The following is a 26,662-nucleotide window of genomic DNA, read 5'->3' as shown; positions in this document are numbered from 1 at the left end:
ACACCTACTATTGGCCTTGCGCTTGCTGTTCACTGTGGGGAGAAAAAGATTTAAAAAATAAATACAGGGGCTTCGCTGGTGGCGCAGTGGTTAAGAATCCTCCTGCCGATGCAGGGGACACGGGTTCGAGCCCTGGTCCAGGAAGATCCCACGTGCTGCGGAGCAGCTAAGCCTGTGCACCACAACTACTGAGCCTGTGCTCTGGAGCCCGCGAACCACAACTACCGAAGCCCGCGCGCCTAGAGCCCGTGCTCTGCAACAAGAGAAGCCGCCGCAATGAGAAACCTGCGCACCTCAACGAAGAGTAGTAGCCCCTGCTTGCCGCAACTAGAGAAAGTCCGCATGCAGCAACAAAGACCCAACACAGCCAAAAATAAATAAAATAAAATAAAAAATAAATAAATTTATTAAAAAAAACAGATATATTTCCCACTCTCCTGGAACTTAGAGTCTTATGGGGAACAGACATAAACATCAGTCACAATGCTATAGGTATCGTTACCAACTGCCGTGAAGGAGAGGAGCATTGATTAATGAGAGCACAGAACACAGGAGCCTGGACTAGGCTGGGATTAGGGAAGGCAACTGAGTGCTGCTTCAAATGAGACCTGAAGGATGACGAGAACCTAGGCCCGGGAGAGTAGCGAGAGGGCAGGGAGAGTAGCGAGAGGGCGAAGGGCTCCCGCGTATGGAGGGGGCAGCGCTTGCAAAGGCTGGCTGGCTGGCTGGACCCTAAACAAACAAAAAGCCGTCAGGGCCTAGGAGCCATCAGCAAGGGGGAGAGAGTGGTGTGAGATGAGGAGAAAGTGGTAGATGGAGACCAGGGTGTGATAGAGGTGGAACATTCCTTTTCCTAAGAACAGTAAGGAGGCTTTTCAAAATAAATTAGCAATATGGGCAGTTTCCCTCCCCATCCGCTGCCTTCTCTGACTAAATGTTGGAGAAACTTGGGCTCCCTCTTCTGGCAGGATGTAGGATTCTGCACTTTGTGGGAGGAAAAACATCTCAGGATTATTGCTATTCCGTGATTTATTTATTTTATTGAAGTGTAGTTGATTTACAGTGTTTCAGGTGTACAGCAGAATGATTCAGTTATACATATTTTTTTTCTTTTTCAGATTATTTTCCATTGTAGGTTACTACAAGATATTGAATATAGTTCCCTATGCTATACAGTAGGACCTTGTTGTTTATCTATTTTACGTTTGGGTTTTTCCATAAGACGGTACAGAAAAACCCAAACAACTTTTTTGACCAGCCCAGTATATAGTGGTTTGTATCTGCTAATCCCAAACTCCTAATTTATCCCTCCCCCACCCCCTTTCCCCTTTGGTAACCGTAAGTTTGTTGTCTATGTGTGTCTGTTTTTGTTTTGTAAATAAGTTCATTTCCACAATTTATTAGTTTATTAAGACACACGCACACAGCCCTCCTGCACAAGGCAATATACATGTCCTGGGAGAACACTGGAACACTGGTGAGACATAATCCCACTTAAAACCTCTGTTTTATGAGATTTCGGATTTGCTCTTTGCTTCCAGAGCTTATTCAGCTCCGGATGATTCTGTGTGTAGAGAGAAGAGGTCAGACATAGAAGCTGTACACTCACTGGACTTTCTTTACCCTTCGCGTCTGTCCGGTGTGTCACCTCTTTGGGGAGTATTTCAGTTGATGGTCCGTATTGACAAGGTTATAGAAAAGCCAATATATGTTAATGCTGTATTGGCTACTTGGCTTTAACATATGCTGTTATCAAAATTTTCAATTTTTATTTTCTAAATCAGCTAGCCGACGTTTAAAAGAACCTAGAAACATTTGCCGGTGTGACAAGTAATACATTTTCTTAGAGTAGAAGAATCCAAGGACCAAAACAAGGTAACCTTTTTCCCCCCCAATTTATTTATTTATTTTTTGGCTGCGTTGGGTCTTCGTTGCTGTGCACAGGCTTTCTCTGGTTGCGGTGAGTGGGGACTACTCTTCGTTGCGGTGCGCGGGCTTCTCATTGTAGTGGCTTCTCTTGTTGCGGAACACGGTCTCTAAGCACATGGGCTTCAGTAGCTGTGGCTCTCGGGCTCTAGAGCACAGGCTCAGTAGTTGTGGCACATGGGCTTAGTTGCTCCGTGGCATGTGGGATCTCCCGGACCAGGGCTCAAACCTGTGTCCCCTGCATTGGTAGGCAGATTCTTAACCACTGCGCCACCAGGGAAGTCCCTAAGGTAACCCTTTAATGAAATGATTCTTACTGTTAGTAGCCTTTATTAAAATAATTTTACTGTAACATATTATCCAGTTTGATACATTAAGAGTAGCGTTTAATTTAATACCTTTCAGAGAGGTAACTATAATCCATTAGAATAGAAAACTCTGAACAGCATTTCTCATTAGCAGCAGACACGAAGTTAATGTAGTTAGTAGCTAATGAATGTGTGCTCATTTGAGTTGGACTCTAAAAGTTGCTATGGTGACAGATCAGCCAGAAGCCATCAACAGAACAAACAGAAGGCCACCGCTTTGTACCCCACCGGGACTGCGATAAACAGCAGATGGACCAATGCTCATAGCTGTCTTCTCCTTGAATCTCTGTTGTTCTAAGGGAACATCTCGCTAAAATGTTTGTTGCTGTAGAGGTTGCAGAAGTAATTGTAATAATGAAAATATTCCTCGGAATCACTGATTATTTCAGCACAGGAGAATAGTTCTCTTTCATAGTCACATTTTGCAAACAGTTAACATATACATTTCAGTAAATTTAAATTTTTAAGAAATTCTGAATCTTGGAGTATATATTCTGAAATGGCTAGAATTAATGCATGATTTTAAAATATTTTTCCTTTTTTGTCATTGTGTGGTGTCTTATGCATAAGAGAAATTCTATGCCTTATCATATAGAAACATCTGTTTCTTAAGTTCTAAGATAGCATCAATTATAGGGCATACCATTGATTTAATAATGTCTTATTGATGGAGTTGGAGGGTGAATGAGGAAAGTATGTTAAATTTATACACCAATTGTAGAAGCATCCAAATTTCAGAAATAAGACGTATTGAAATGTGTAGGTTAAAATGTCCCTTTAGGTTAACATTTACCTATAAAAACTTACTTTTAAAATATACTTCTATAACCCATTGCATGCCTGCTTGTCAGCATACTTCAGGCTAATGGAGGTAGCCTCTGAGAGTCTAATCCAGGTGTACGTAGGTAAGTCCCGTTACAGTAAATGTCATTAGTTGAATATCTAGCTCATACCATATACTGTGATACCGTCTAGGTGAATGAAAGATTTAAATGTCCTACTTGCTAAAAAAAATCTGTGCTCTTAACCAGAGCTGAATTGAAAAGTATAGAAACTACTCTAGCTATTTTAAGCAGAAATGAGTTTAAGTACAGGGAATTGGGTGCTTATAAAATCGGGGGGGGGCGTGCCCTAGGCTGGGAGGCAGATATGACTCCCCAAAGGGTCCTCCAGAAGAGCTGCTCCCTGGGGAAGAGTCAGGAGGCCCCGCCAGTACTGCTGGCTTCAGGAGCACGGTGTCACTGCCGCAGCCCAGCTGTCAGGAAGCTGCCACCAGTGTTGCCTCTCCCCACGACCAAGACAGTGATAGGAACCGGGACCCCATGCAGAGACTTCCACCATCTCCAGGGCCGTGCTTACACTTGGAGCTGGCGCAACGGACAGAGCGCCTAGTCACTGCTGGATCCCTCGCGCACATGCCTCCTTGCAGCTGTGAACCGACCCCTGTGGGGCCTGCCGCTGGTGTGCCTGTCGCTGAGCAGGCACCTTGGATTGCTGCTCTGTAAGGCTTTTAAAAAGCTGGGATGGCTGTCTACTAATAACATTTGTATAGTGCTTCACACTTTTCAAACAGTGGAAATGAGAGACCCAAATTAACGGAAGAGGTCTAGGGCCAGACTGGAGATCTAGTGCTCTGATGATCCTGAGTACAACGGTCATTGTCTGTCCCAAGTTGTCGCCTGGCCTAACGTCTTTGAGTGTTGCCTCTCTTCTTCCCTTGTTTACTTCATCATCTGCAATTCATTTAATGTAAGTTGGGTTTTGTTTTTGTTTTTGTTTTTTTTGCGGTACGCAGTCCTCTCACTGTTGTGGCCTCTCCCGTTGCGGAGCACAGGCTCCGGACGCGCAGGCTCAGCGGCCATGGCTCACAGACCCAGCCGCTTCATGGCACGTGGGATCTTCCCAGACCGGGGCACGAACCCGTGTCCCCTGCATCGGCAGGCAGACTCTCAACCACTGCACCACCAGGGAAGCCCATGGTTTTTGTTTTTAATCAGCCTAAAATACCTCCCATTGCTCCTGAGAGGAAGAGGATTATTAAGACTGACAAAGATTCTTTGTTTGACCAAACCTTTCTCAGGCTCCTGGACCTTCTCTTAGGCCCATCTCTGCACCTCCCTGTAAAAATCTAGTTTTAGCAAGAGCCCCACTGGGTCGCTTTAACCAGTTTCCTTCCTCCTCCTCCACCATCGCCCAGGTGATGTCTGACGACCACCCCCACCCCGCCTGCCTGCAGCAAGAATCCTGTTAGGTTGGTTTAGCTAGAACACCCCCTCACCCCTGATGTTTCCGCTTAGTATTTTCCATCCACTGACACCCTCACCCCCTGCTCCTTAACTCTCAGTTCCCACGTGCCCATGCTATATTCCGAGCTGAGCCCAGTCTCTCTCCCACACTGTAAAATCCCATTACAGTGGTCCCGTTGTGATGGTCCTGTATCAACTCTGCTTTACCATCTTCAACAAGTGTCATTGCATTTTTTCTATAACATAATATAAACACTTACCATGCACTCACTATGTGCCCGACACTATTCTAAACGACTCTTTACATATATTAATGTTCGCTCCTCAAAGAACCCTCTCAGTGAGGTACTGTTACCCTCACTTCATCCTCCACTTACCTACATTTTTACAAGTGGCACCACTGAGGGACAGAGAGTTAAGTGACTTACCCAGGGTCACCAGCCAGTAAGTGGCAGAGCTGAGATTTAAATAGATGAGTCTATGCCCATAGCCACTACACCGCATCTGAAGAGAAGAAGCACATGGGAGTGATAAACCCCAAAGTGCACATGGCCACAGTCTCCTGGGGGGAGGTGGAGTATGAAGCCAGGGAGGGGGAGAGAAGAGCCTTTGGTGGAATTGGGGACATTTTCTTTCTTAAGCTGGAGATTGGGTCCATGGAGTTTGTTGACTATTTGGTCTTTATGCCTTTTTGTACATCTTAAATATTTCCTAATAAAGTTTTTTTTTTTACAAAGAATGTCTTGTAGTATGACTTGGGTAATAAGATGGAAACACCTCAACACACTGGGCACCCCACCCTCCCCTGTTCTGTTCAGTTTTTGATAAGCAGCACAAGGTACCTCATAGCAGGAACCAAACCGCCTGAGTTTATAGAACAAGACAACGAGGGTGCTGCTGCTCTGGGCCATGGCTGCCGGGAAGGTGCTGTCGGGCAGGACCCCCTGGCTCTGGAGCCTGGGCAGACAGGCTCTTGATCAAGGTCACCTGCTTGTTGAGTTTAAACAGCCAGTGGTCACAACATCCTGGACTCTGTGAGTTTGTAATCAGAGGAGCCCGTCCCCAGAGAACTTCTGCCCGAAACTGGAGGCTCCAGACTCGTCAGTGTGCTGCAGCCGGGACAGGAACACCACGGGGCCTCCCTCCACAGGCTGCCCCGAGTGCTCTTCCAGCTGGCGGCCAAGTGATGGGACCCAGAATCTTTACAGAGTCCCCGCCTGCCTCTCCAGCCTTGCGTCCAGCAGCTCTTCCCTTGGGCACTAAGCTCCAGCCACACCAGCCTTGTTTCAGACCTTGAAAGCATGGAAGCCCTTTCCCATTTCAAGACCCTCCCATGCCCTGTCCCAGCTGGTGGGCGTGAGTTCGCAGACACGCTCCACCCAGCCAACAGTTTTCCAGACCCAGCTTAGCTGTCACTTCCTCAGAGGAGCTTTCTCTGAGTCCCTAACCTAAGCTGGGTTCTTTTATCCTATCGCTTTCATCGTGCTTGTGGCAACTTGTAATTGTATATTTGTGGAATCATTTTTAAGATAGTATCTCTTACTAGACTATAAACTACAAGGACGGGAGCCGTATCTATTTATTTTCCTCAACACACCCAGTGCCTGGCACAAAATAGGCACTGATTATGTATTTCCTAAATAAGTAAATAAAGAGGATAAATGAGGATACTGACACATGTGGGGTGTGAAAATGATAGGCAGATAACACGAGAAAAGTCAGCTTGAGCCCTTAGTTACCCTGCCCAGCTTTCCTCGTTTTTCACAGCACTTAGCACCTTCTGATGACTACTTATCTTAAATGCATCACGTTCATTGTCGTTTTCCCCTGCTGAGATGTGAGCGGAGGGGGTGAGGAGGTGGGAGTCTGCCTTTTTTGTTCACTGGAAGGTCCCAGCACCTGGAGCTGGGCTGTAGAAAGGCTTTGTGTGTGTGAGTGAGTGAGTAGCATCGATCTCAGGAACCTAGAGTCCCAGCCAGAGATTGAGAGAAGGGGGTGGGTATCAGGATTTGGAAGAGGTAGGGGAAGTTTGAAACAGTTGCTGTAAGGGACTTTGGGCCGACCACGTTAGATTATAAGAGGAGCGTTAGCAGTAGGGGCTTGGAATAGCAGAAGTGGGTACAGAACTCGTCGCTTCCTGAGCCTGCAGTTTCAGGCAGTCTGGAAAGCAACTGAAGGCTGGGATGGTACAGAGGTGTGGATAGCATAGTGGAAGGAAGGCCAAGGGGGGCTTCCAGATGGCAGTTTTGGGGCTTGGGCCATGTAAAATGGCTAGAGAAGCAGAAGAGAGAACGGGGTCGTCCAGAGTAGAATAAAAGGTAAGGAGGCTGGGTCAGCAAGGGCAGAGGCTTCTGTCTTGGTCTCCTAGAGATGGCAAGGTGTCGTACAAAAGTTTGAAAGGAGATCCTTCCTGAAGTCACCCAGACACCTGAAGGGACAGTCTAAACTTCCTGCCTATACTGTGGCCTGTTGTTTTGGAAAAGCAATGGTAGGAATTTATAAACTATTTGGACCCTGATGTGACAATGTCCCCTGAAATTTTTAACTGAAAGCGGAAAATTGTTTCTTGGAAAGAAAATTGTTGAAAGGACTTGCTTTCTTACATAAGGATTTAATATCTTACCTTTTCGCCAGCAGGTGTCGCTCTCATTTAAAATAAAAAAAGTAAAGGTTTATTAAAGAACCAGTGTCCAGCTTGCTGGAAGTTCTTTATTAGCTGTGTAGTTATTCACTGGATGCTATTCTAATTTCTTCTAAATAAAACAGATCATTTGTTGGCGATCCATATGAATCAAGCTAAAATTCCCATTGCCTTACTTTGTTCTACTGTGAAAATAGTGATGTGTCAGGTCGACTGGCTTCTGAGACTTTGTCATTGAGGTATCACCTTAGATCCCGGTCTGTTTGAGAAGAGGAACGTCAGAATTGCTTTGATACCCTAGCCTAGTTCTTTGGGCAGCGATAGATTGAGAAGAGAGTGTGGATAGTCAAAACTGACCATTTGATTTATCTGTATTTTAAGAATAGATCCAGATTTTAAGAGTCTCTATTTCTCAGTTGAGATTGTTAGTTGCCTGCTAGTTTCAAAGATCTGCAAAATACTACCTTAAAGAAGGTTTATCACTATCTCATGGAAAAGAGGCCAGAGGTGCAGCTTGGCAGGGTCAGAATTCTTGGTTCCCTCTCCCTCGTCCCTCTGCTGAGTGACGCTTCTCTTCCTTTTCCTCAGCATCCAGGGTGACCCCCCCCCCCAAGACCACCAGCCACGACACTAGTATCTCAGGCAGCTAGAAATACAACCATGAGGTTGAGTGTGTGGGTAAATTGGGAATACTGTGCTTGCTCTGTACTCTGGGCCCTTGGTCTCGCTAGCTACTTTGCAAATATCTAGTGACATTTTTCTGTTTGTGAGATAAGGCGCTAGTACTTCAGCTGGTACAGAATTGTAAGGGAAAATCTCTCACCCGAAAAGGCTTGTGATCTGCCACGACTGATGGTCCTTTATGAAAACAGACAGTTATTTAAATTTAACACATTTCTGAGAAGCCAACTCAAACTTTAACTCCTTCAAGAAGACAGTGCTGTTTCTAGACCAGCGCTATTCAATAGAAATAGAATTCAGGCCACAAATGTGAGCCACATAAGGAACTTCAAATATTCCAGGAGCAACATTTTAAAACTAAAAAGAAACAGGTGAGATTACTTTTAATATTTTTAATTCAATATATTCAAAATTTTATCACTTCAATACATCAATATAAAAATTAATGAGATTTTTGTGTACTGACTCTCTGAAATGCAGCGTGTATGTACTTAGAGCACATCTCAGTTCAGACATCGAGTGCTCGGTAGCCATATGTGGTTAGTGGCTACCATGTTGGGCAGTACATGGTTATCTTTCCGCTAAGTGACCAACTTCCAGTCTATACCACATGCTTCTGTGTCTTGTAACTTTTATTTCCCCTGTTGATTGTTGGTTCACTTAGGTGAGAAACACCTTATGCTTCAGTGCCTTCCTACAACAGTCAGCACCATCCTGGGCTCAGCCCAGGAAATCCTGTTTGGCCTTTGGGTACTTTCAGTTTGAAGGGTGACAGCTTCCAAGCATCACCGTCCAGTACACAACTGAAGGTCAAGGCTGAACTAGAGCTGAGGGCAATATAGAACAGACAGTATTCGGGTGTCAGCCTAGAGTTGATGGTCCTAATCGTGAACCTGGATGGCCTCTCCGCAGAGTCCAGGGCAGAGGAATGAGGCCAAAGATTCGAAGTCTGCTTCTTGCTTCTGGTCAGAGGGCCAGCAGAGCAAATAGGAAGAAGAGGTGAGCAGCTCATCCAGTCTGTGTTGACAGGGTAACAGAGTGCATTCTGTTCTCGCAGCTCAGTGCTAGGCTGTATTAAGAGCACCTGGGTTTCTAAGAGAGCGATCAAATCTCTTCAACTTAAAGTGTTCCCTTTGTTTTCTTGAGTAATAGCATCATATTACCCTTCATTCAGTAATCATAAAGAGAGTGAGCCTCACAATTGGAGAGGAGACATGAAACTAATTAGTTAGTTATACTTATTTATTTATTAAAACAACGCTCACACAAGACTTTGGCATACATTACTTGGATTTTTCCCCTAAGAAATTTGTACGTCTGATGCTTAATATAATAGCACAAGAAGTTTCTAGTCCCTACAGCAGGAGCTGGTCATACTTTTCCTGTGAAGGGCCAGATAGTAAGTATTTTAGACTTTGTAGGCCATATATATATGGTCTCTGTGACATATTGTTCATTGTTTTTTTCCCTGCCTTTTAAAAATGTAAGAAACATTTAGTTCACCTGCTGGCTCCTGCCTTAATCAGCAGTTATTCACGCGGAAAGGGAAGGCTGGCCTAGAGTACTTTCACTCTCAGAATGAGGCTGTCTTATAGAGACACAGATGTAGAAAACAAACGTATGGAAACCAAGGGGGAAAAGCGGGGTGGGGGGCTGGTGGTGGTGGGATGAATTGGGAGATTGGGATTAACATATATACACTAATATGTATAAAATAGATAACTAATAAGAACCTGCTGCATTAAAAAAATGTTTTAAAAAAAGGGGCTATCTTAGATATAAAAAGGACTACACATAATGCATCAGGCAGATAACCCAAGGAAAATTGAGTATTTCATATCAAATAACTTAGAACTGGTTGTTTAGATTCAAAACTAGTAACTGGGGCTTCCCTGGTGGCGCAGTGGTTGAGAGTCCGCCTGCCGATGCAGGGGACACGGGTTCGTGCCCCAGTCCGGGAAGATCCCACATGCCGCGGAGCAGCTGGGCCGGTGAGCCATGGCCGCTGAGCCTGCGCTTCCGGAGCCTGTGCTCCGCAACGGGAGAGGCTGCAACAGTGAGAGGCCCGCGTATCGCAAAAAATAAATAAATAAATAAATAAATAAATAAATAAACTAGTAACTGATAACATTCATTTATTTCTTCATTTCTGTATCATGAATTCCTTTTCCTCTAAAGGTTTTGAAGAAAAATAGCCCTGAATTTGTCCTTTGATACTTTTGAAAAGATAACAGCAGTGTCATGGAAGACCAGTCCTGACAGCAACTGTCATCTTGGTTAGCAGACTTGGGCCGAGGGAGTCTGTGTGGATGAGGGTAAGACGGGGTGATTTCTTAGGCTCAGTGTGGGTTCTTTGCTTCTGAGTCCTTGCCAGTTGTTTCCTCCAGGTTTTGAGTTCAGGTAGGTTTTCTTCGTTTCCAGCCTTTGAACAGGCAGGATGACGGGTGGAAGCGCCTTGCCTGGTAGTAGCTGGCCAGCCGATGTTGGTTACTACAAAAGGAAACAGGTTTTGTAACAAGGGCAGGTAGGGCTCTCTAGTGGTTCTCTTGCTTCCTTCCTCCCTCTACTCCTCTTCCTCCTTTTCTTCTTCTGCTTCTTTTGAATTTTGTAGTAAAAGGAAAGAACCAATTGCATTCAGACTCTGAGCTTCCTAAGAAGCAACTGCAAGGTCTGGAATAAAACCTTTGGGCCAGATACATTAAAATGTGCAGTTAAGTGAATTGATCTGCTGATGACATGTTTTTAAATAAATTTAGTGGTTCTAAGTTTCCCAGACAAGTGTACCTCTACTCTGCTCTCAATTTCGTTCGCAAAGTCCTAATGGAAAGTGAAAGAGATCAAATTTGCTTCTCTGCTTTTCGTTTTTTGTCTTTTTAGTTAATAGACTTTATTTTTTTAGAGCAGTTTTAGGTTTACAGAAAGACTGGGCAGAAAATAAAGAGTTCCAATATATTCTATCTCTCCACCCCCAGCCCACCCTCAGTGTCTCCTGTTATTAGTATCTGGCCTTGGTGTGGTGCATTTGTTACAATGGATGAACCCGTATTGATACATTATTACTAACTGAAGTCCAGAGTTTACCTGTGCCTTCACTCTTCGTGTTGTACAGTTGATGGGTTTTGGCAAATGCCTCATGTTGTGTATCCGATCTCACAGTATCACAGTGTCACCACCCTGAAAGGCTCCTGCACTCTGCCTGCTTATCCCTCCCTCCCTCCCTCCCTCCCTCTCCCCCGAGCCCCTCTCAACCACTGAGTGCCTTATGGTCTCCGTAGTTCTGCCTTTTCCAGAATGTTATATTATAGGAGTCATAGAGCATGTAGCCTTTCCAAACTGGCTTCTTTTACCTAATAAAATGCATTTAATGTTCCTCCATTTCTTTTTATGGATTGATAACTCATTTCTTTTTAACACTAACATTCCATTGTATAGATGTACCACGGTCTGTTTATCCACTCACGTATAGAAGGACATCTTGGTTGCTTCCAGTTTTTGGCAATTATGAATAAAGCTGCTGTACACATTCATGTAGAGGTTTTTGTGTGTGGACATAAGTTTTCCACTCATTTAGGTAAATACTTAGAAACTTCTGCTACTTTAATTAGCTAAAGGCCAATATCAGGAAAAAATATATTTGAAGGCCCCTGTACATTTAAAAATCAACCTATAGGGACTTGCCTGGCAGTCCAGTGGTTAAGACACTGTGCTTCCACTGCAGGGAGCGTGGGTTAGATCCCTGGTCAGGGAACTAGGATGCCACATGCTGCACGACGCGGCCAAAAATTAAAAAAAAAAAAGGAAGTGTTAAAAATCAACGTATAATAGGTCTTATCACTTTCTTTAAAAAAAAAAAAAGATGTAATGGATGTTCATCTAAGCAATATACAATGCTGAATGCATTGGGAAACACCCAAACTGGCCTAGGAGAGTCAGGGAAGGTTCTGAGGGGAAGTGACATTTAATTTGATATTTAAAGAATGACTAGGAATTACCACGTTTTATTGAATCTGAGATATGATCAATTGTTTTATGCATTATTTTATGCACCACTTAGAAAAAAAGCATTGCCTTTTAAACTGATACATACAACATCAATTATAAGATGCATCTCAGTTTGAGAGATGTTGAAATGCGGAAATATGTTGTTTTAGGACTGATGATACATGGTGGTTAGACAGAAGAGGGGGCACAATGGCCCAGAAGCAGGAAGTTCAGCATCGTGAAGTTAGAGGGGGCTGGAAAATTGGGCATTAGGACAGCTAACTGCTGGGACCTTGGACTTTATCCTAAGGGCCGTAGGAATCCCCAAAGCCTTCTAAACCAGGGAGGCGATCTGCATCTCAGAAGGATCATGCTGGCCGCAGTGGATGATGGATTAGAAACAGCCTCTGGTCATGGCAAAAGGAATGGAAATTGATGGAGTAGTTTGAGGGCTACTTAGGGGAGACATTTGGGAGCTATAAATGTCAACGTTTGGTGGTTGGTTGGATATGGGTTTGGGGAGATAGGGGGAGTAATCAAGGATGGAACCTGGGTTTCTGACTTGGAGCCATTTGCCGGAAGAACAACGGGAAGACTCAGAAGAAGAATGAGTCAAGAAAGCTGATGAGTGTTTGGGACACGTTGACTTTGAGGTGCCCGTAAGACTTCGATATAGGTATCTAATAGCCATCCAGGTCTCAGACCAGGACCACAGGGTTGATAAATGAAGCGTTGTGCGTAGATTAGATGACCCAGGATTAGTGTCTGCAGCAGGACCTTAAAGAGGCAGAAGCAGCAGCCTGTCATTGGGGAGCAGAAAAGAGTGGCTGGAGAGGTCAGAGGAAATCCAAGAAAGGACTTCCGGTGTCGTGGAGGCCCAGGAAGAGAGGCTCAGGACAGCCACAGCAGTCACCGCCAATACAGATGACTGAGAGGGCAAGCAGAGGAAGCTCAGGGGGGCATAGGGTTTCAGCCACAAGGAGGAAGAGGAGGGTGAGAGGACCTGGCTGAGAGGCACACAGCAGGTGAGGAAGCTGGACCAGAGGTGTGATGGAGGAGAGGAGAAGGAGGCCAGTCGGGAGGGGGGTGTGGGTCGAGAAGAGCCGGAGAGCCACTGTCTAGAGAGAGCAGAGGTGTGCACATGTCTAAGTGCTGACCAGGAGGGCCTGGTTGCAGGGTGGCCACATCCTGGCCTGGTTACTGGTTGGAAATGTGCTCTCCTCCACTCCACACGCAAACTCGGTGGCCGGATTTCTCTTCTCTTGTACACTCAGCGATGTCCATCTACTAAGCCCTGGAAGAAAAAATATAAATATTTGTAAAACAAAGAATTAATCGAAGACCCAGTCTTCAACTTTGAGCCTTTATATCTGCTCTGGAGAATGTCATGAGTTGAAGATCAAGGACACACAAAGTCCCTGAGACGGGATCCAGAGCCGTGGAGGGAGCCGTCTTGTGGTGCCTCTCTGACACCATAGGCAGTGAGATGCCCCAGTATTTCATGTGCCACTGAGGAAGGGATGTGCCGTCGATGGTAAGACACATGCCGATGCAAGTGATTTTCATATGTGAAGAAATGTGAGTCTTGGAATTGGTAAATATAATACTAGCCTTGGATAGGAATAACAGAAGTGTGGGACAGAGAACAGTGTGATGTGTATTGTAGGAGCAGAAACCTGGTTTTTGCCTGCTGGTCTTTATTTCTTTGAAGAATAAGGTCCAGTTTATCTTCTGGGGATGGGAGATAAAGGCATTATCACTGGAGAGTGGAAGGTCTTTGAATGAGTCATTGACAGCAGTGGAACCAGGCAGACCCAGGAAATCATAGGCTGGTCAGGAAGCACTGAGCGTGTCCTGAGGTTAGGGCCCAGGAGTTCATAGTGATGCCAAACTGCACGGCTCTGTTTTCTTGAGAGACATAGCAGTCCAAGTCCAGGGTGGAGAGAGTGGACAGTGACAGTGGCTTCATCCAGAATTGAGGGTTTGCCAGGCAGGGTGACAGAAAAACAGTGGGCAGAGCCTTCGCGGATACTGACTGTGTACAATGAGGTTGCGGGTTGGACAGCAGAACCCATTGCGGGAGGTGAGAAATGCGGGCTGATGGCAAGGGGTAATAAAAGGCAAACAGTGTCGACTGGAAAGTTTTTATAATGCTGCTTATACAAACAAGATATACAGAGAACTAGGTATAACTCGTTTTGCACATAGCTTTTACTCAATTCTGAAATCAAAGACATTTATAAATTAAGTCGAAAAATTTTTTTTTCAAATAACAGGGTAACATAATATTCTGGATATTAATGTTTCAAATTCAAGATGGAAATGAACTTGAGGCTCAGATTCTTTGGCACTTGACAGGCCTGTGCTCCGTTCCTCACTCAGGGCCACCACTCAGATCACCTTTTGCATTTGGCATGCTCACTAGCAGGGCTGTCACTCAACTCTCCTGCTCCTTTTTCCTGTTTACATTGCTGTGGAACCTTTGTTGATGCAGCGTACTCTGATAGCGTTTTGGCTTTCACTTAATGCATCATTTGCAAATTAGCCTACGGGCATTCTTTTCCAATAAATCTGGGAGGAGTGTAGTGGTGCTATCGATACCATCACCACAAATGCCTTAATTATTCAGATAACCCAGAATGCGCATATATATATATATATATATATTTTAGATTGTCTTCAGAATTAAAACAAATATATATATAAATTCATGGACATCTAATGATCCCTTAAATTTGAGAAACACAGACTGAGAGCAGTGATTCTCAAAGTGTGGGCCCAGGACCCGGGGCATCACCCTCACCTGGGAACTTATTAGAAATGCAGATTTGTAGTCTCCCCTCCCTTCCAACCACGTGAATTCCCCGGGCGGGTCCTAGGAATCAGGCCTTTAACCTGACTCCAGCTCAAGCTGAAGAGCTGCTGCTCTAACCCAGCGTGATCACCTGTCTTATAGATGAGGAAACTGGCCAAGAGCTACAGCTCAGGATCGAGGTTCATTTATAGGACAACTGGGTCTCAAGCCTGGAACTCTGGGCTTTCGTGGAGTTCGATTCCAAAGCTCTCCACTGTCATTTCTTTCTCAGTTTTTGGTTTTGTTTTCTTTGGTTTGGGTTGAAGGAGGTGATAACTAAAGTGTTGGGGCCTTTTCCTTTTGTTCCTTCTAGTGCCAGAACCTACTAAGACCTGTTCAAGCCAGCTCCAACCTGCCGGGACCAGTACCAGTACTTCCACCAGCACTCTCTCCAGCAGCAGCAATGGCAAACGTGCGTCTGCCGGCGGCCAGCAGCCAGCTGCATCCCGTTACCTGCCTCGCGAGGTGCCTCCACGCTTCCGCCAGCAAGAACAGAAGCAGCTGTTAAAGAGAGGTCAGCCACTGCCCACGGGGTCTCTGACCAGCGTGAGCCCCACCCAGGGTGCTGGGCCTGCAGGGCTGAGCCCACCCCCGCTGCCTGGAGCCGGAGCACAGCTGCACCCCAGCAAGCCCCAGCCAGGTAAACCGCACAGAACCTGGCATTCTTTCTATCTGAGAACTGGTTTGCTACTTTCAACTTGCTGCCCAGAAATAGAAATGGACATGTTTTGATCCATGTTTACTGTACACTTAGTAAAGCTAGCTAGATGATAGCTCGATTCATTTCAATTAGATCTTAAGGTTTACTTCTAGTTCCCCCTACTCATTTATATTGTTCCTCATACACTTTCAGATGGCATTAGCTACTTCAGCTAGTTTGTAGCTCACCAGAAACTAAAGGTCTATGTCAGTACATATAAATCTGCCAAGGCAGATGCTTTAGAACCCTGCAGTGAACACTTCAAAATAAAACCCTTTTCCCTCAGGTTACTAGGATATCTCATGACTGCACACATACTTTCTGTGCAGGGAGGTAATAGCATTTTATGGGGAGCGGTGTTTCTAAGTAACTTATTCAAGCATCCTGAGGCAACCCTGCCTGCTGTCTCCCCGTGCTCGGCCCCTGCGGTGTCTGGGGCTCTACGCCGCCTGCTGCTTGTTGTGTCCTTGCCTGCAGTTCAACGATAACTTTCTCTGGGCTCCCAGGAGAGCTCGCAACTTGCTCATTTGCTTTCCAGCTTCCAGAATGTCAGCATCTCTCATCTCCTCTCTCTCCTGTTCCCATCTTCTTGACCTCATGGATTTACACTTTTAACAATTTCTTTGCTGGAGTTTCAGGGAAATTTTTGGAAGAGCAAAGTACATGTGTTTGACTGCCATGAATCTCTGATTTTCTTAAATCTTTACGTTTCAAGTAATTTAACTAACAATTGGCAATGGTTCTGGCATCGAAAGCGTATTTGCTGATAGTAGTGAAATTCAGGTCTGTAATTAGAGAGTCAAGGAGGCTTCTTGTGTTAGATTAGAATTTAAAAGAAACATGTCACAATTCATATTAATATTTGTTTTCCTTCATGTGCTGCCTTTTTATATGGGGAATAATTCCAGCATGACATAGAAGTATTTATAGCAGAATTTCTCAAAACCATGACTTTGTGGTTTTATTTGGAACAAATATTTTTAGACAGCTTTGCCATGTCTCTTCAAATAGTCTTTACTTTCATCTGCTAAATTCCTGGTAGAGGCGATGTAGGTCAGTGATTTTCAGCAAAAAGCTAGGAAGGAAAGAAATGATCAAATATATTCACTGAATATAATCCTATCTGCTTAACGGCAACCAGTTTATAGTCAAACGTATGGTTACTTTCCACACTGAAATATGGTTCTCCGACCAATCTTAACAGAGACAAAGATTGTATAGTCAGACCTGTAATAGCTTGGGGTGTTGATTTAAGACGCTTATATAGAAAAACTGAAAAAGAAGTGTAACAGCCCTGCTTTTTTCTGGGCTTATCTCATTGTTATAAGATTAGTTGGCAGTCTTGCATCAGTGTTCTCACCAAATGCGAGAGGTGCAAGATGTTACTGGTATCTTCTTAGATAAGGAGAAAGTAATCAAGAAACTGATTCAGTAAAATTTTATATGAAAGTAATATTCTTTAAGAAAGTATCTGGCTCTGTAATTATAATATCCTTCTCCAGAAAGTTATTCCTAGTTGTTTGTACTTTTTAAAATATATACATTGAAGACTAAATCATCATTTTATACATAAAAACATCTTGAGAAATGGAATCAATCTATATATTTATATTAATAAAATAAGAAATGATTGATTTTTTTGGCTCCCAAGCAAAAGTCTTTGTTTTACACCAATTTCATCTCTTCACCAGCAGTCTCTGGTATCACAGCTTCAGAGGTCCCTTCGGAAACCTGTCCTGGTTTCCTAGTTCCTAATGCAGTCTCCGTCTCTGCCTGGCTCAGTGCCCTTCCCAGCCTTGTCCAGCCAGCACGTTTCCTTCTGTCCCCGGGTCCTGCTTTCCGTTCTGATTGGGATTGTTTCCGTATGGCTTCACAAATAGGCCACACTCAGTGTTGCCTTTCCCAGCACATGCACACACCTGATCGCCCTGCCCCTTTCTGTCTGCAAATCACAGTCACCCACCCTCCGTGAAGCCCCTTGAGTATTTCTGTCCTCAAGCTCCTCTTGAAGCTGTAGGATGCTCCATTCGTCCACAACATGCAGCCTCACACGCACTGTATACTGTGTAACCTGTATTGTATCCTAAAAGGACAGTGTCCGAACCTCTGTGTGACTAGTTGAGCAAAGTGAAAGGAACTGAACTGAAGGGGAAGTCCTGGCAGCCGGCACTGGTTATGCCACAGCCAGTACTTCCATTTCTCACCTAAAATGAGACTTCTAAGGTCCTTTCCCTGGAATCTCCAACTCAAACCCGCTTCCAAAGAGCTCGCTTGATTTTGTCAATGCAAACATTGCTGGGACGCCATCCCATGTCCTAGTGGAATCAGCACAGGGACCTAGGTGGGCGTCCCCGGGCATGGAGGCAGTGTGGCAGTGTGGTCAAGAGACAGGTCCGATTCGTTTTCCAGACCCACGACCCCTGTGTGACCTTGTCACTTAGCCAACTGGCAAAAATTTTAACTGATAAGTGTATATAGTCGTATATGTGTAGTGATTCACCCTGTTAAGCTTCCAGAAAAATGTTATTTTCTATTCAGACTATGTTTTTGCCAACCTGCAGTATAACTCCAGCTTGAAACACTTGAGAGCTTTTATCTTTTTTAAAAAAGAAAAAACTCTTTCTCGCTGCGCTTAAGGCAGAACAATGTATTGTTTTGGTGGCTACTTTGTACATTCATAAACTGAGGCTTTGATTAATACGCGGTAGTGTTTGCTACTTAGATCTTTTGTAGATAGAAGCAGGAAAGAATTTGGACACGTGCCAATTTACATATGGGGCTCATTTAGAAAATTATAGCTAGTGTTGGTATGCCGAACGTTTAGTGTGTGTTCAGGAAAAGCGGGAAAGAGGAAGGAACGGAACACAAAGGAGTAGGAAGGAGCAGCGGTTTATTTGCATGCAGCCAATGGGCAACGCGCCCTTGCTCTTTTGGCAGACTTTCAAAAAACAGAGGAAAAGTGGCTCTGGTGCTGCTGTAACTGGGTCCTGTAGTGAAAATGGCTGTGACAATTGAACGAATTTTAAGAGGCAGGAAGATCGGTTTAGTGTCAGCTGCAATTAGATAATCAGAGCTTTCAAGTCCTTTCCGCGGATGCCTCCCCCCGCCCCTCCCGCTGGAGGGGGTGATCGGCTCCCTCCCGGGAAGGGAAGGGAAGGGCAACGCCAGCTCCTGCCCCGCGGGCGCCTGCAGGTCGCCGGGCGCAGCCAGCACGGAGCCTCCCGGTGACGACAGCCGGCGGCCCGGGGCGCGCGGCGACAGGGTGGAGCTGGGAACCCGCGCTGCCCTAGATGCGGGCGCCCGGGCGTTCGGCGCGCAAGGTAGCGTCTCCAGGGGGTGGGCGGCCCCTCTCCGCAGGTACTTTCGCCCCCGCGGCCCGCAGAGCCGCAGAAACAGAGCCGACACGGAGCAGACAGCAGCTGCTTCTCCAGGGCCTCGGCCGGGGCGCGAGGGGCGCACAGACGACGCGTAAGATGGCGCCCCCGCCGCTGCGCGCAGAGCTGCTCCGGGCCCCGCGCCGCCGCCCCCGCGGCCGCCCCGCTCGGCAGTGCCTTTCACAGGGTCTGACCGCGGAGGAAGCAGCCTCGTTTCCTGCCGTTTTGAAGAAAAACCAGGCAATAAGCGTTTTCTTTTGGACACTTTAATTATTGTTTGCAGTAAACCTTTCACTTGGTTCTGCATTTCATAATTCCTTCCATTGATAGAAATTGACGAAGGAGATGTCTCGGAGTCTGTCCAGTGACGGAATTCTGAACTCAGAGCACTTTCTCCACAAGATTTTTACGCACACTCAAGGCAGTGGAGAGGGAGGTGGCTTCGGTTCTCCAAAGCTGAAAACGATGGTTTCGTTGATCCCGCCCCTTGAAACCGAGGACTGTGTGTTATCAGTAAGCGTAGCACTCATGTGTTTTCAACTATGGAAGGCATTTGGAATGACTTTATAATTTATTATTCTGTCATTTCGGTTAAAAGGACTGCGGTGAGAAAGAATGGACTACGTACTGTTTGTCAGTGTTAGCAATAATTAAGCATCCCGCGCACTTCTGAGTAAATCTTGTCCACACTTCCCTATCTGATTAATTTGATACCTAATTAAAAGCTCGCTTATTGTAGCTTTAGGAAGCTCTTTGTTAAACACTTTTTCTTGAAAATTTTATCTTTACATGGTAACATTTTGGAATTTAAAAAAAGAAGAAAGCTTTTTTCTTTAAACCATGCTATCGTGTGATCCTTTTTAATCACCTAAGACTGTTTATGTTACTTACATTTTTATAGAGACACCTATTTTTAGAACGTGTAAACCATTCAAACAGCAGGAAAAAAGTGAATTTAACATTTGGTGATAGAATGTTGTAATGGAAGGAGCACTGGAATTTTATCCTGAAGATAGGCATTTCTGTTCAGTCCTTACTGGTTATTGGTTATAACACCTTTTCCAAATCTGGCCTCTGAGCCTCTGTTTCCCCATCTGTAAAACAGATGTAATTTGTAAGGTTCAGTTCATTTAATGTGTGTGGAAATACGTAGAACTTGAAAGTGCTATGAAATATGTGATGTCTTAGGGATAGGAAGACTTATTTATAAACTCTCTCAAACTTGCTGCATAACAGATGCATGGATTTTAGCCTTTAACAGTTCCTGTGGGCTTATCCTGGAGAGTTGAGAATAACCTACAAGAGAATTCAGTCTTGGTTTATTTTAGAGCTTTCATTCATTTCAAAATGCCTGTTCCCAGAAGTCAGTCATTTCACAAATTTCTTTCATAGAGTCTTTTAGACTATAACTAAAAGATGGGTTTTTGAATTGATAGCACAGTCAAGAGACTTTGGTTTATGAAAGGCATGTTATTCAAATATTTTTGAAGTCATAAATTCTCCCAAGAAGAATGGTGTGCTTTAAACATAAAGAGAGTAATAGCCTTAAAAATGTAACACGTTTTCATTTTGGGGATAAATTCTAGTGTCAGAATATGTGGTGGTGGGGGGGGTATTGCTGGTGCTACTGGTGATGATGGTGGTGGTGGTGATGGTGGGAGTGATAATGTTGTTGATGTGATGGTGGTGTTGGTGATGATGACGATGAGCGGCAAGAGAGGAGAGACTTCAGGGGCTCCCCAGAACAGAACTAGTGAAACTGTGCTCCTCAGATACCCACAGAAGACTTTAAAGGAGTCTGAGTGGTGAAAGGATGGTGGGAGTGGGGAAAGCCTAATTTTTCCGAAGTGGCTTTAGGTTTAACTCCTTTGTGTTTTGGGGAAGTAGGTTCTGCTCTTTGTTTTCTGTTGTCTGGTTTTTACCACTGCACTAAGAAGACGGTGAGTGGTATTTTCAAATCAACTTAAGTCTATATTTGAAAATCAAAAATATTGCATTAAAATCATAACTTTCTGCTTTCTAGTTTTCAAGTCCTTTCCAGCTTTTAAATGCATTTATGTATTCAAACTTTTTTTTTTTTTTTTTGGCTGTGCAGGATGTGGTATCGTAGTTCCCCAACCAGGGATCAAACCAGCACCCTCTGCATTGAGAGTTCCAAGTCTTAACCACTGGACTGCCAGGGAAGTCCCCAAACTATTTTTTTTTTAATATATTAAAGTACATAGGACACAGTTGATTCCCATTTTAAAACTTTTTGAGAAGGAAAAAAATGAGAAAACAAGTTAAAGTGAAAGAAGGAAAATAAAAAACTAGAGCAAAGAGTGGCACCTTTGTGCTTCATGCTCGTCTCGGCACAGAAAGTTCTTTGAGGGGAGACTAGGTCTTGTTCATCTGTGCAGTGTTTGTGAGCTCATCGGTAAGGCTGTTGAACATGCTTGTTCAGCAGAATGTGAGTGTCTCAGGAAACTGTCATCGGAGGACACTGTGACTAGAGTCACACAGGAACAGGCTCTGTACGGGGCCCCAAACTGTAGGAAGAGAGGACCCTGTAAAGAAAGATCCTGGGGCTAAGAGCTTTCTTTAATGTACCAGAACTGGGAACACTAAGGAGCAAGGCCGAAAATCAAATTGTAGAACCACAGCATAGAGGAATTTTTACCATTTAGCCTTAACTTTTTGGTTTTTAATGTATTTAACGTTCATTTTGACCCTATAAACACCCCCAAATGTGGTATTATCTTGGAAAAATCCATATATCATTTTGGTGTTCCTGAAGTTTAATTACAGTGAAAGACATTGTAATATTTGTCTCTTTCATTTTGTTTCCTTATGCCCTGTTTCCATTACAACTAAAAACATTTTAAGTAGAAAAATATTTTTAGTGGCTTACATGGTAATAACACATATAAATGTATATAGCAAATTAACTTGTTAGCCTCACTTTAAGCCCCTCCAAATAGTTCCTCATATAAGGGTGGCCGTCTTTGCAAGCTTAGGACAGAAGTCCTCACCTGGAAATGGACTTGAGCTGTTCCGTGCACTGGTGAGAATTGAGCTTCTCCTTTAGGTTCCTTTAGTAGCAGTGATCCCCTGTCCTTTATACCGTCTGTGCCAAAACACAGGTGTAAGTACCCGTTCAGTAAAACTCCCTTGGTGTTTGGGGGACATTTCTTTTTTTCTTCCTTCCTTCCTTCTTTTTTTTTTTTTGCCACACCACACAGCTTGAGTGATCTTAGCTCCCTGACCAGGGATTAAACACAGGGCCACAGCAGTGAAAGCACTGAGTCCTAACCACTGGATTGCCAGGGAATTCCCAGGGGGACATTTCATCTCATGCTTTCACCTCCTTCCCTCTTTTATCTCCTCTCCTCTAGCCTTCTCTCTCTCGTCTCCTTTCCCACCATGTGTACCGAGTTCCAGAACACTTAGCTCCCCTTTGAGTTAGGAGCACTGGTCTCCTGGCATGCACCACTTGCAGACACGTTCTTGCCTTTGAGAAGAGTGTCCTGTTGAGTGGATGACAACACGTAGATTCTGCAGTGCTTGTTGGAGGGAGCCCCCACTTGATCCAGCTACTGAAGCAGGTGATGGAGGGGAGTGAAGAGGGGAGAAGAGTGGTGCTAATGGTCTTTTAAGGAGCTGGATGAAGCACCTGCAAGGATGCGTGAGTCCACACGGAGAGACTGCTGATGAACTGCACATTAACATCTGAGCTTCTGACTTGCTTCTCCCAGGACTGAGGGCGGATCCGCTCGGAGGTCTTGCAACCGCCCCAGACTCAATATGTCTGGATCTCAGTCCGTCATCTCCCTTTCTTCTCTCCTTCCCAGAACTGCCCTTACTCCAGTGTTCCCTATTATAGTTTAATATAGTTCCCTGTGTTCTACAGTAGGTCCCTGTTGTTTATCTATTTTATATATAGTAGTGTGTATCTGTTAATCCCAAACTCCTAATTTATCCCTCCCCCCGTCCCCTTTGGTCACCTTAAGTTTGTTTTCTATGTCTGTGAGTCTGTTTCTGTTTTGTAAATAAGTTCATTTGTATAACTTTTTTAGATTCCACATACAAGTGATATCATATGATATCTTCTTTCTCTGTCAGTGGGCATTTAGGTTGCTTCCATGTCTTGGCTGTTCTAATAGTGCTGCCATGAACATAGGGGTGCGTGTATCTTTTCCAATTATAGTTTTGTCTGGGTATATGCTCAGGAGTGGTATTGCTGGATCATATGGTAACTCTGTTTTTAGTTTTTTAGGGAACATCCGTACTGTTCTCCATAGTGGCTGCGCCAATTTACATTCCCACCAAAAGTGTGTGAGGGTTTTCTTCTCTCCAGCATTTATTATTTGTAGACTTTTCAGTGATGGCCATTCTGACCAGTGTGAGGTGATACCTCGTGGGTTTGATGTTAAGGACCTTTTGAAGTGTGTGAGTAGGCATTCATGATCTGCTGGAGGTGCATTTGGAAAGACTGCATTACTGAGAAGAAAGGTGCATTACTGAGAAGAGACTGGAGAGAAGCAGGAATGGGTCTGGGGGAGACAGTTAGAAATTCTCCTAGATTCTCATAGGAGAATCCAGTCGTAGTAAGTGAAAGTGTCCTAGAGACTCCAGTGTGTAAACGCACAGGCGAGACTTCATCCTGCCCTCTGTCGGCTCGGGTGCTGGGGCTCCTGCCAGCACTGCCTCGTTGGTGCCGAGCTGGCTCTGCTGCCCTTGAGCTCTTCCTCTCCACCCCAGGGAAGGACTGAGCGGTGGAACTTGATCACTGTGGGGGCCATCCCTTCAGCAGACAGACACACTTGTTAGAAAGAGCCCAGGCTGCACGGCAACGCTACATACCCTTGATACACCTTTATGGATGTGTTTTTTTTTTTAACCTAATGACTAATATTTTTCATGAAATTTGGGATTTTTAAAATTTGCGTGAATGAAAAAAATCCTTTTTCTCACAGGATTATCTCCTTAATTCCAACGTTAGCCTTTGGTCCTTGGCCCTTTGTTGCTCTTGTAAAGCTGTAAGGGCAGAGGACTATCCGTGAAAGTAGAGAATTCAGGTATTTATCAGCATGTTGATTCAGTGTTTTTCATGTAATTTTTCTCCTCCTTGTTTTCTATCTCCCCTTTTCAGGTTTAGTTACTGTATTTTTTTTTTTCTTTTTTGGCTGCACTGCACAGCTTGTGGGATGTTAGTTTCCCAAACAGGGATTGAACCCAGGCCCTCGGCATTGAGAGTGTGGAGTCCTAACCACTGGACCGCCGGGGAATTCCCTAGTTACTGTATTAAATTCATTACTTGCCTTACCCTCTCTCTGTCTCATAGACAAGTTTATAAATTATTTTATCTTGTAAAATGTAGGATGTTCTATAGCTCAAAATGTAATGATCTAGATTTATTTTTCTCACAAGCAACAACATTGCTCCTACATTTTATCATCTCATAATGTCAGAAATTAAATAATATTTACTATTTACAGTTTTATGTTTTGATTATAAATATTTGTAGAAAATTCCAAAACAAAACCATCTGAGTAGGAGGATGGCATATTTTGGAATTGTTTTACATTATTTATTGAAAACTCATTGGGTTTTATGGTTTTTTTATATGCAAACAATGTAGTTCTTGGATTGTTCATTTTAAACGAAATAAATCAGTTTGATTATAAAAATGCTTTACATGTGAAAAGATACTCAACATTACTAATCATTAAGGAGAAGCAGATCAAAACCACAATGAGATACCACTTCACACCCATTAGGCTGGCTGTTATTCAAAAATCAGAATATAACAAGTGTTGGCAAGGATGTGGAGAAATTGGAACCCTGGTGTATTGCTGGTATAGGGTTTCATCTTGGGATGAGGGATAGTGGTGATGGTTTCACAAAATGAATGTACTTAACACTGCTGAATTATATACTCAAAAATGGTCAAAATGGAAAATTATATTTTGTATATTTTACCAGAAAAAAAATCTTCTCTCCAATATTGTAGTTGAGATTGACAGTGTCAAATATGTTGCTAGGTATTTTTTTGTGTGATTCTTATGTACTATATATAAACTCTAGATTATAAATTTTAGAGCTGAGAACTTTAGGGCTTAGGTAGTTAGTTCATCATCATCTTTGTAGAGTTGAGAAATGACTTAAGATTGTTCAGCTAATTGGTGGCTTTAGCTAAAACTCATATTTGGTTCTATACATTGATTCTTTTGTCTGTCCAACAAACATTTATTGGTTGCCTAATATGTGGCAAGCATTATGGATGTAAAACCTTGCTAGGCCAGGCTGGTAACCTGCTACTGCTGGGTGCAGGTTGCAGTGAGTGCTCTCCTAGTCAAGAGGTAGGTGGCCTGCCTTTGGGTAAACCTTGTCCCTGCAGAGGCAAGACCGAGGGAGGGAGAGTGAACTGTGGTAGATTTGCTGAGAGAAAGTGATAATCTTTGGTTTTTGTTTGTTTGTTTTTAATTGGGGTATAGTTGTTTTACAATGTTGTGTTAGTTTCTACTGTACAGCGAAGTGGAGTTCCCTGTGCTATACAGCAGGTTCTCATTAGTTATCTGTTTTATACATATTAGTGTATATATGTCAGTCCCACTCTCCCAATGCATCCCACCCCACCTTTCCCCACTTGATGTCCATACGTTTGTTCTCTACGTCTGTGTCTGTATTTCTGCCTTGGAAACTGGTTCATCTGTACCATTTTTCTAGATTCCACATATATGCATTAATATATGATATTTGTTTTTCTCTTTCTGACTTCACTCTATATGACAGTCTCTAGGTCCATCCATGTCTCTACAAGTGACCCAATTTCGTTCCTTTTTATGGCTGAGTAATATTCCATTGTATATATGTACCACACCTTTATCCCTTCATCTGTCGATGAGCATTTAGGGATAATCTCTGTTTTTTAACTTGGTCTTATTTTCAGTGTTAAATGATGAGTGGCTCATTGATCTCTTTATTTTGAGGGCCACCAGGGAAGCCCTCGTTGATCTCTTTAAATTGGTTATTACATAAGCTAGTTTTTATAGTATAGGCAAAACCAACAGAGGAAATTGTCATAAACCAGGGTAGCAGAGCCAACCCCTAATATCAATATTTGGCAATAAAGAACTTCATTGTTTTATGGTAATTTAGATACTTAAAGTTTTCTGTTGCCTATCTTCATTTTCCCTTTGTAGTTTTCACCTGGAATTACCTGCCTACTTTTTTTTTTAATATTTACTTCTTTATTTTCTTAAGAACAAAAGCCTCGGATTTCCCAGGTTGTGCAGTGGTTAAGAATCTGCCTACCAATGCAGGGGACACAGGTTCGAGCCCTGGTCTGGGAAGATCCCACATGCCTCGGAGCAACTAAGCCCGTGCGCCACAACTACTGAAGCCCACGCGCCTAGAGCCCGTGCTCTGCAGCAAGAGAAGCCACCGCAGTGAGAAGCCCACACTCGCCGCAACTAGAGAAAGCCTGTGCGCAGCAACGAAGACCCAATGCTGCCAAACATTTTTTTAAAAGAAGAATAAAAACCTCTTACAAGCGACACAGTTGATTTTTTTTTTTTTTTTTTTTGACCACGCCATGCAGCACATGGGATCTTAGTTCCCCTACCAGGGATTGAACCCGTGCCCCTGGCACTGGGAACATGGAACCTTAATCAGTGGACTGCCAGGGAAGTCCCTACCTGCCTACTTTAGAATCACCTAGACCATCATTCTAAATTCATTACATTCCTTTTAGTCGCGGCCAGTTAGCTCAGTTGGTTAGAGCGTGGAGCTGATAAATTCATTACATTCCTTTTAAATCAGGCAACAAAAGTCATTTGTTTGGGTTTTTTTTTTTTAAGGTTGAAGTTAGTTTTGGTATGTTCTTTCTAGTGATGGTGATAATTCTTTG

General features: G+C 43.9%; 1 protein-coding gene across 10 annotated transcripts in view; it reads left to right on the top strand.

The window, feature by feature from the left end:
- The window catches only part of TNRC6C (trinucleotide repeat containing adaptor 6C), a 126,647-nt gene that overhangs the window by 55,061 nt on the left and 44,924 nt on the right, over positions 1-26,662 (top strand). For all 10 annotated transcript variants that reach the window (XM_060134942.1, XM_060134940.1, XM_060134938.1 and 7 more), the window contains exon 4: positions 15,011-15,337. In XM_060134942.1, coding sequence (XP_059990925.1) covers positions 15,011-15,337 — 327 coding nt within the window. The remainder of the gene's footprint in view (positions 1-15,010; positions 15,338-26,662) is intronic.

This window comes from Lagenorhynchus albirostris, chromosome 20 (assembly GCF_949774975.1).
Source record: "Lagenorhynchus albirostris chromosome 20, mLagAlb1.1, whole genome shotgun sequence".
NCBI classification, from domain to species: Eukaryota; Metazoa; Chordata; class Mammalia; order Artiodactyla; family Delphinidae; genus Lagenorhynchus; species Lagenorhynchus albirostris.
This window is presented reverse-complemented; position numbering and strand designations above follow the sequence as displayed.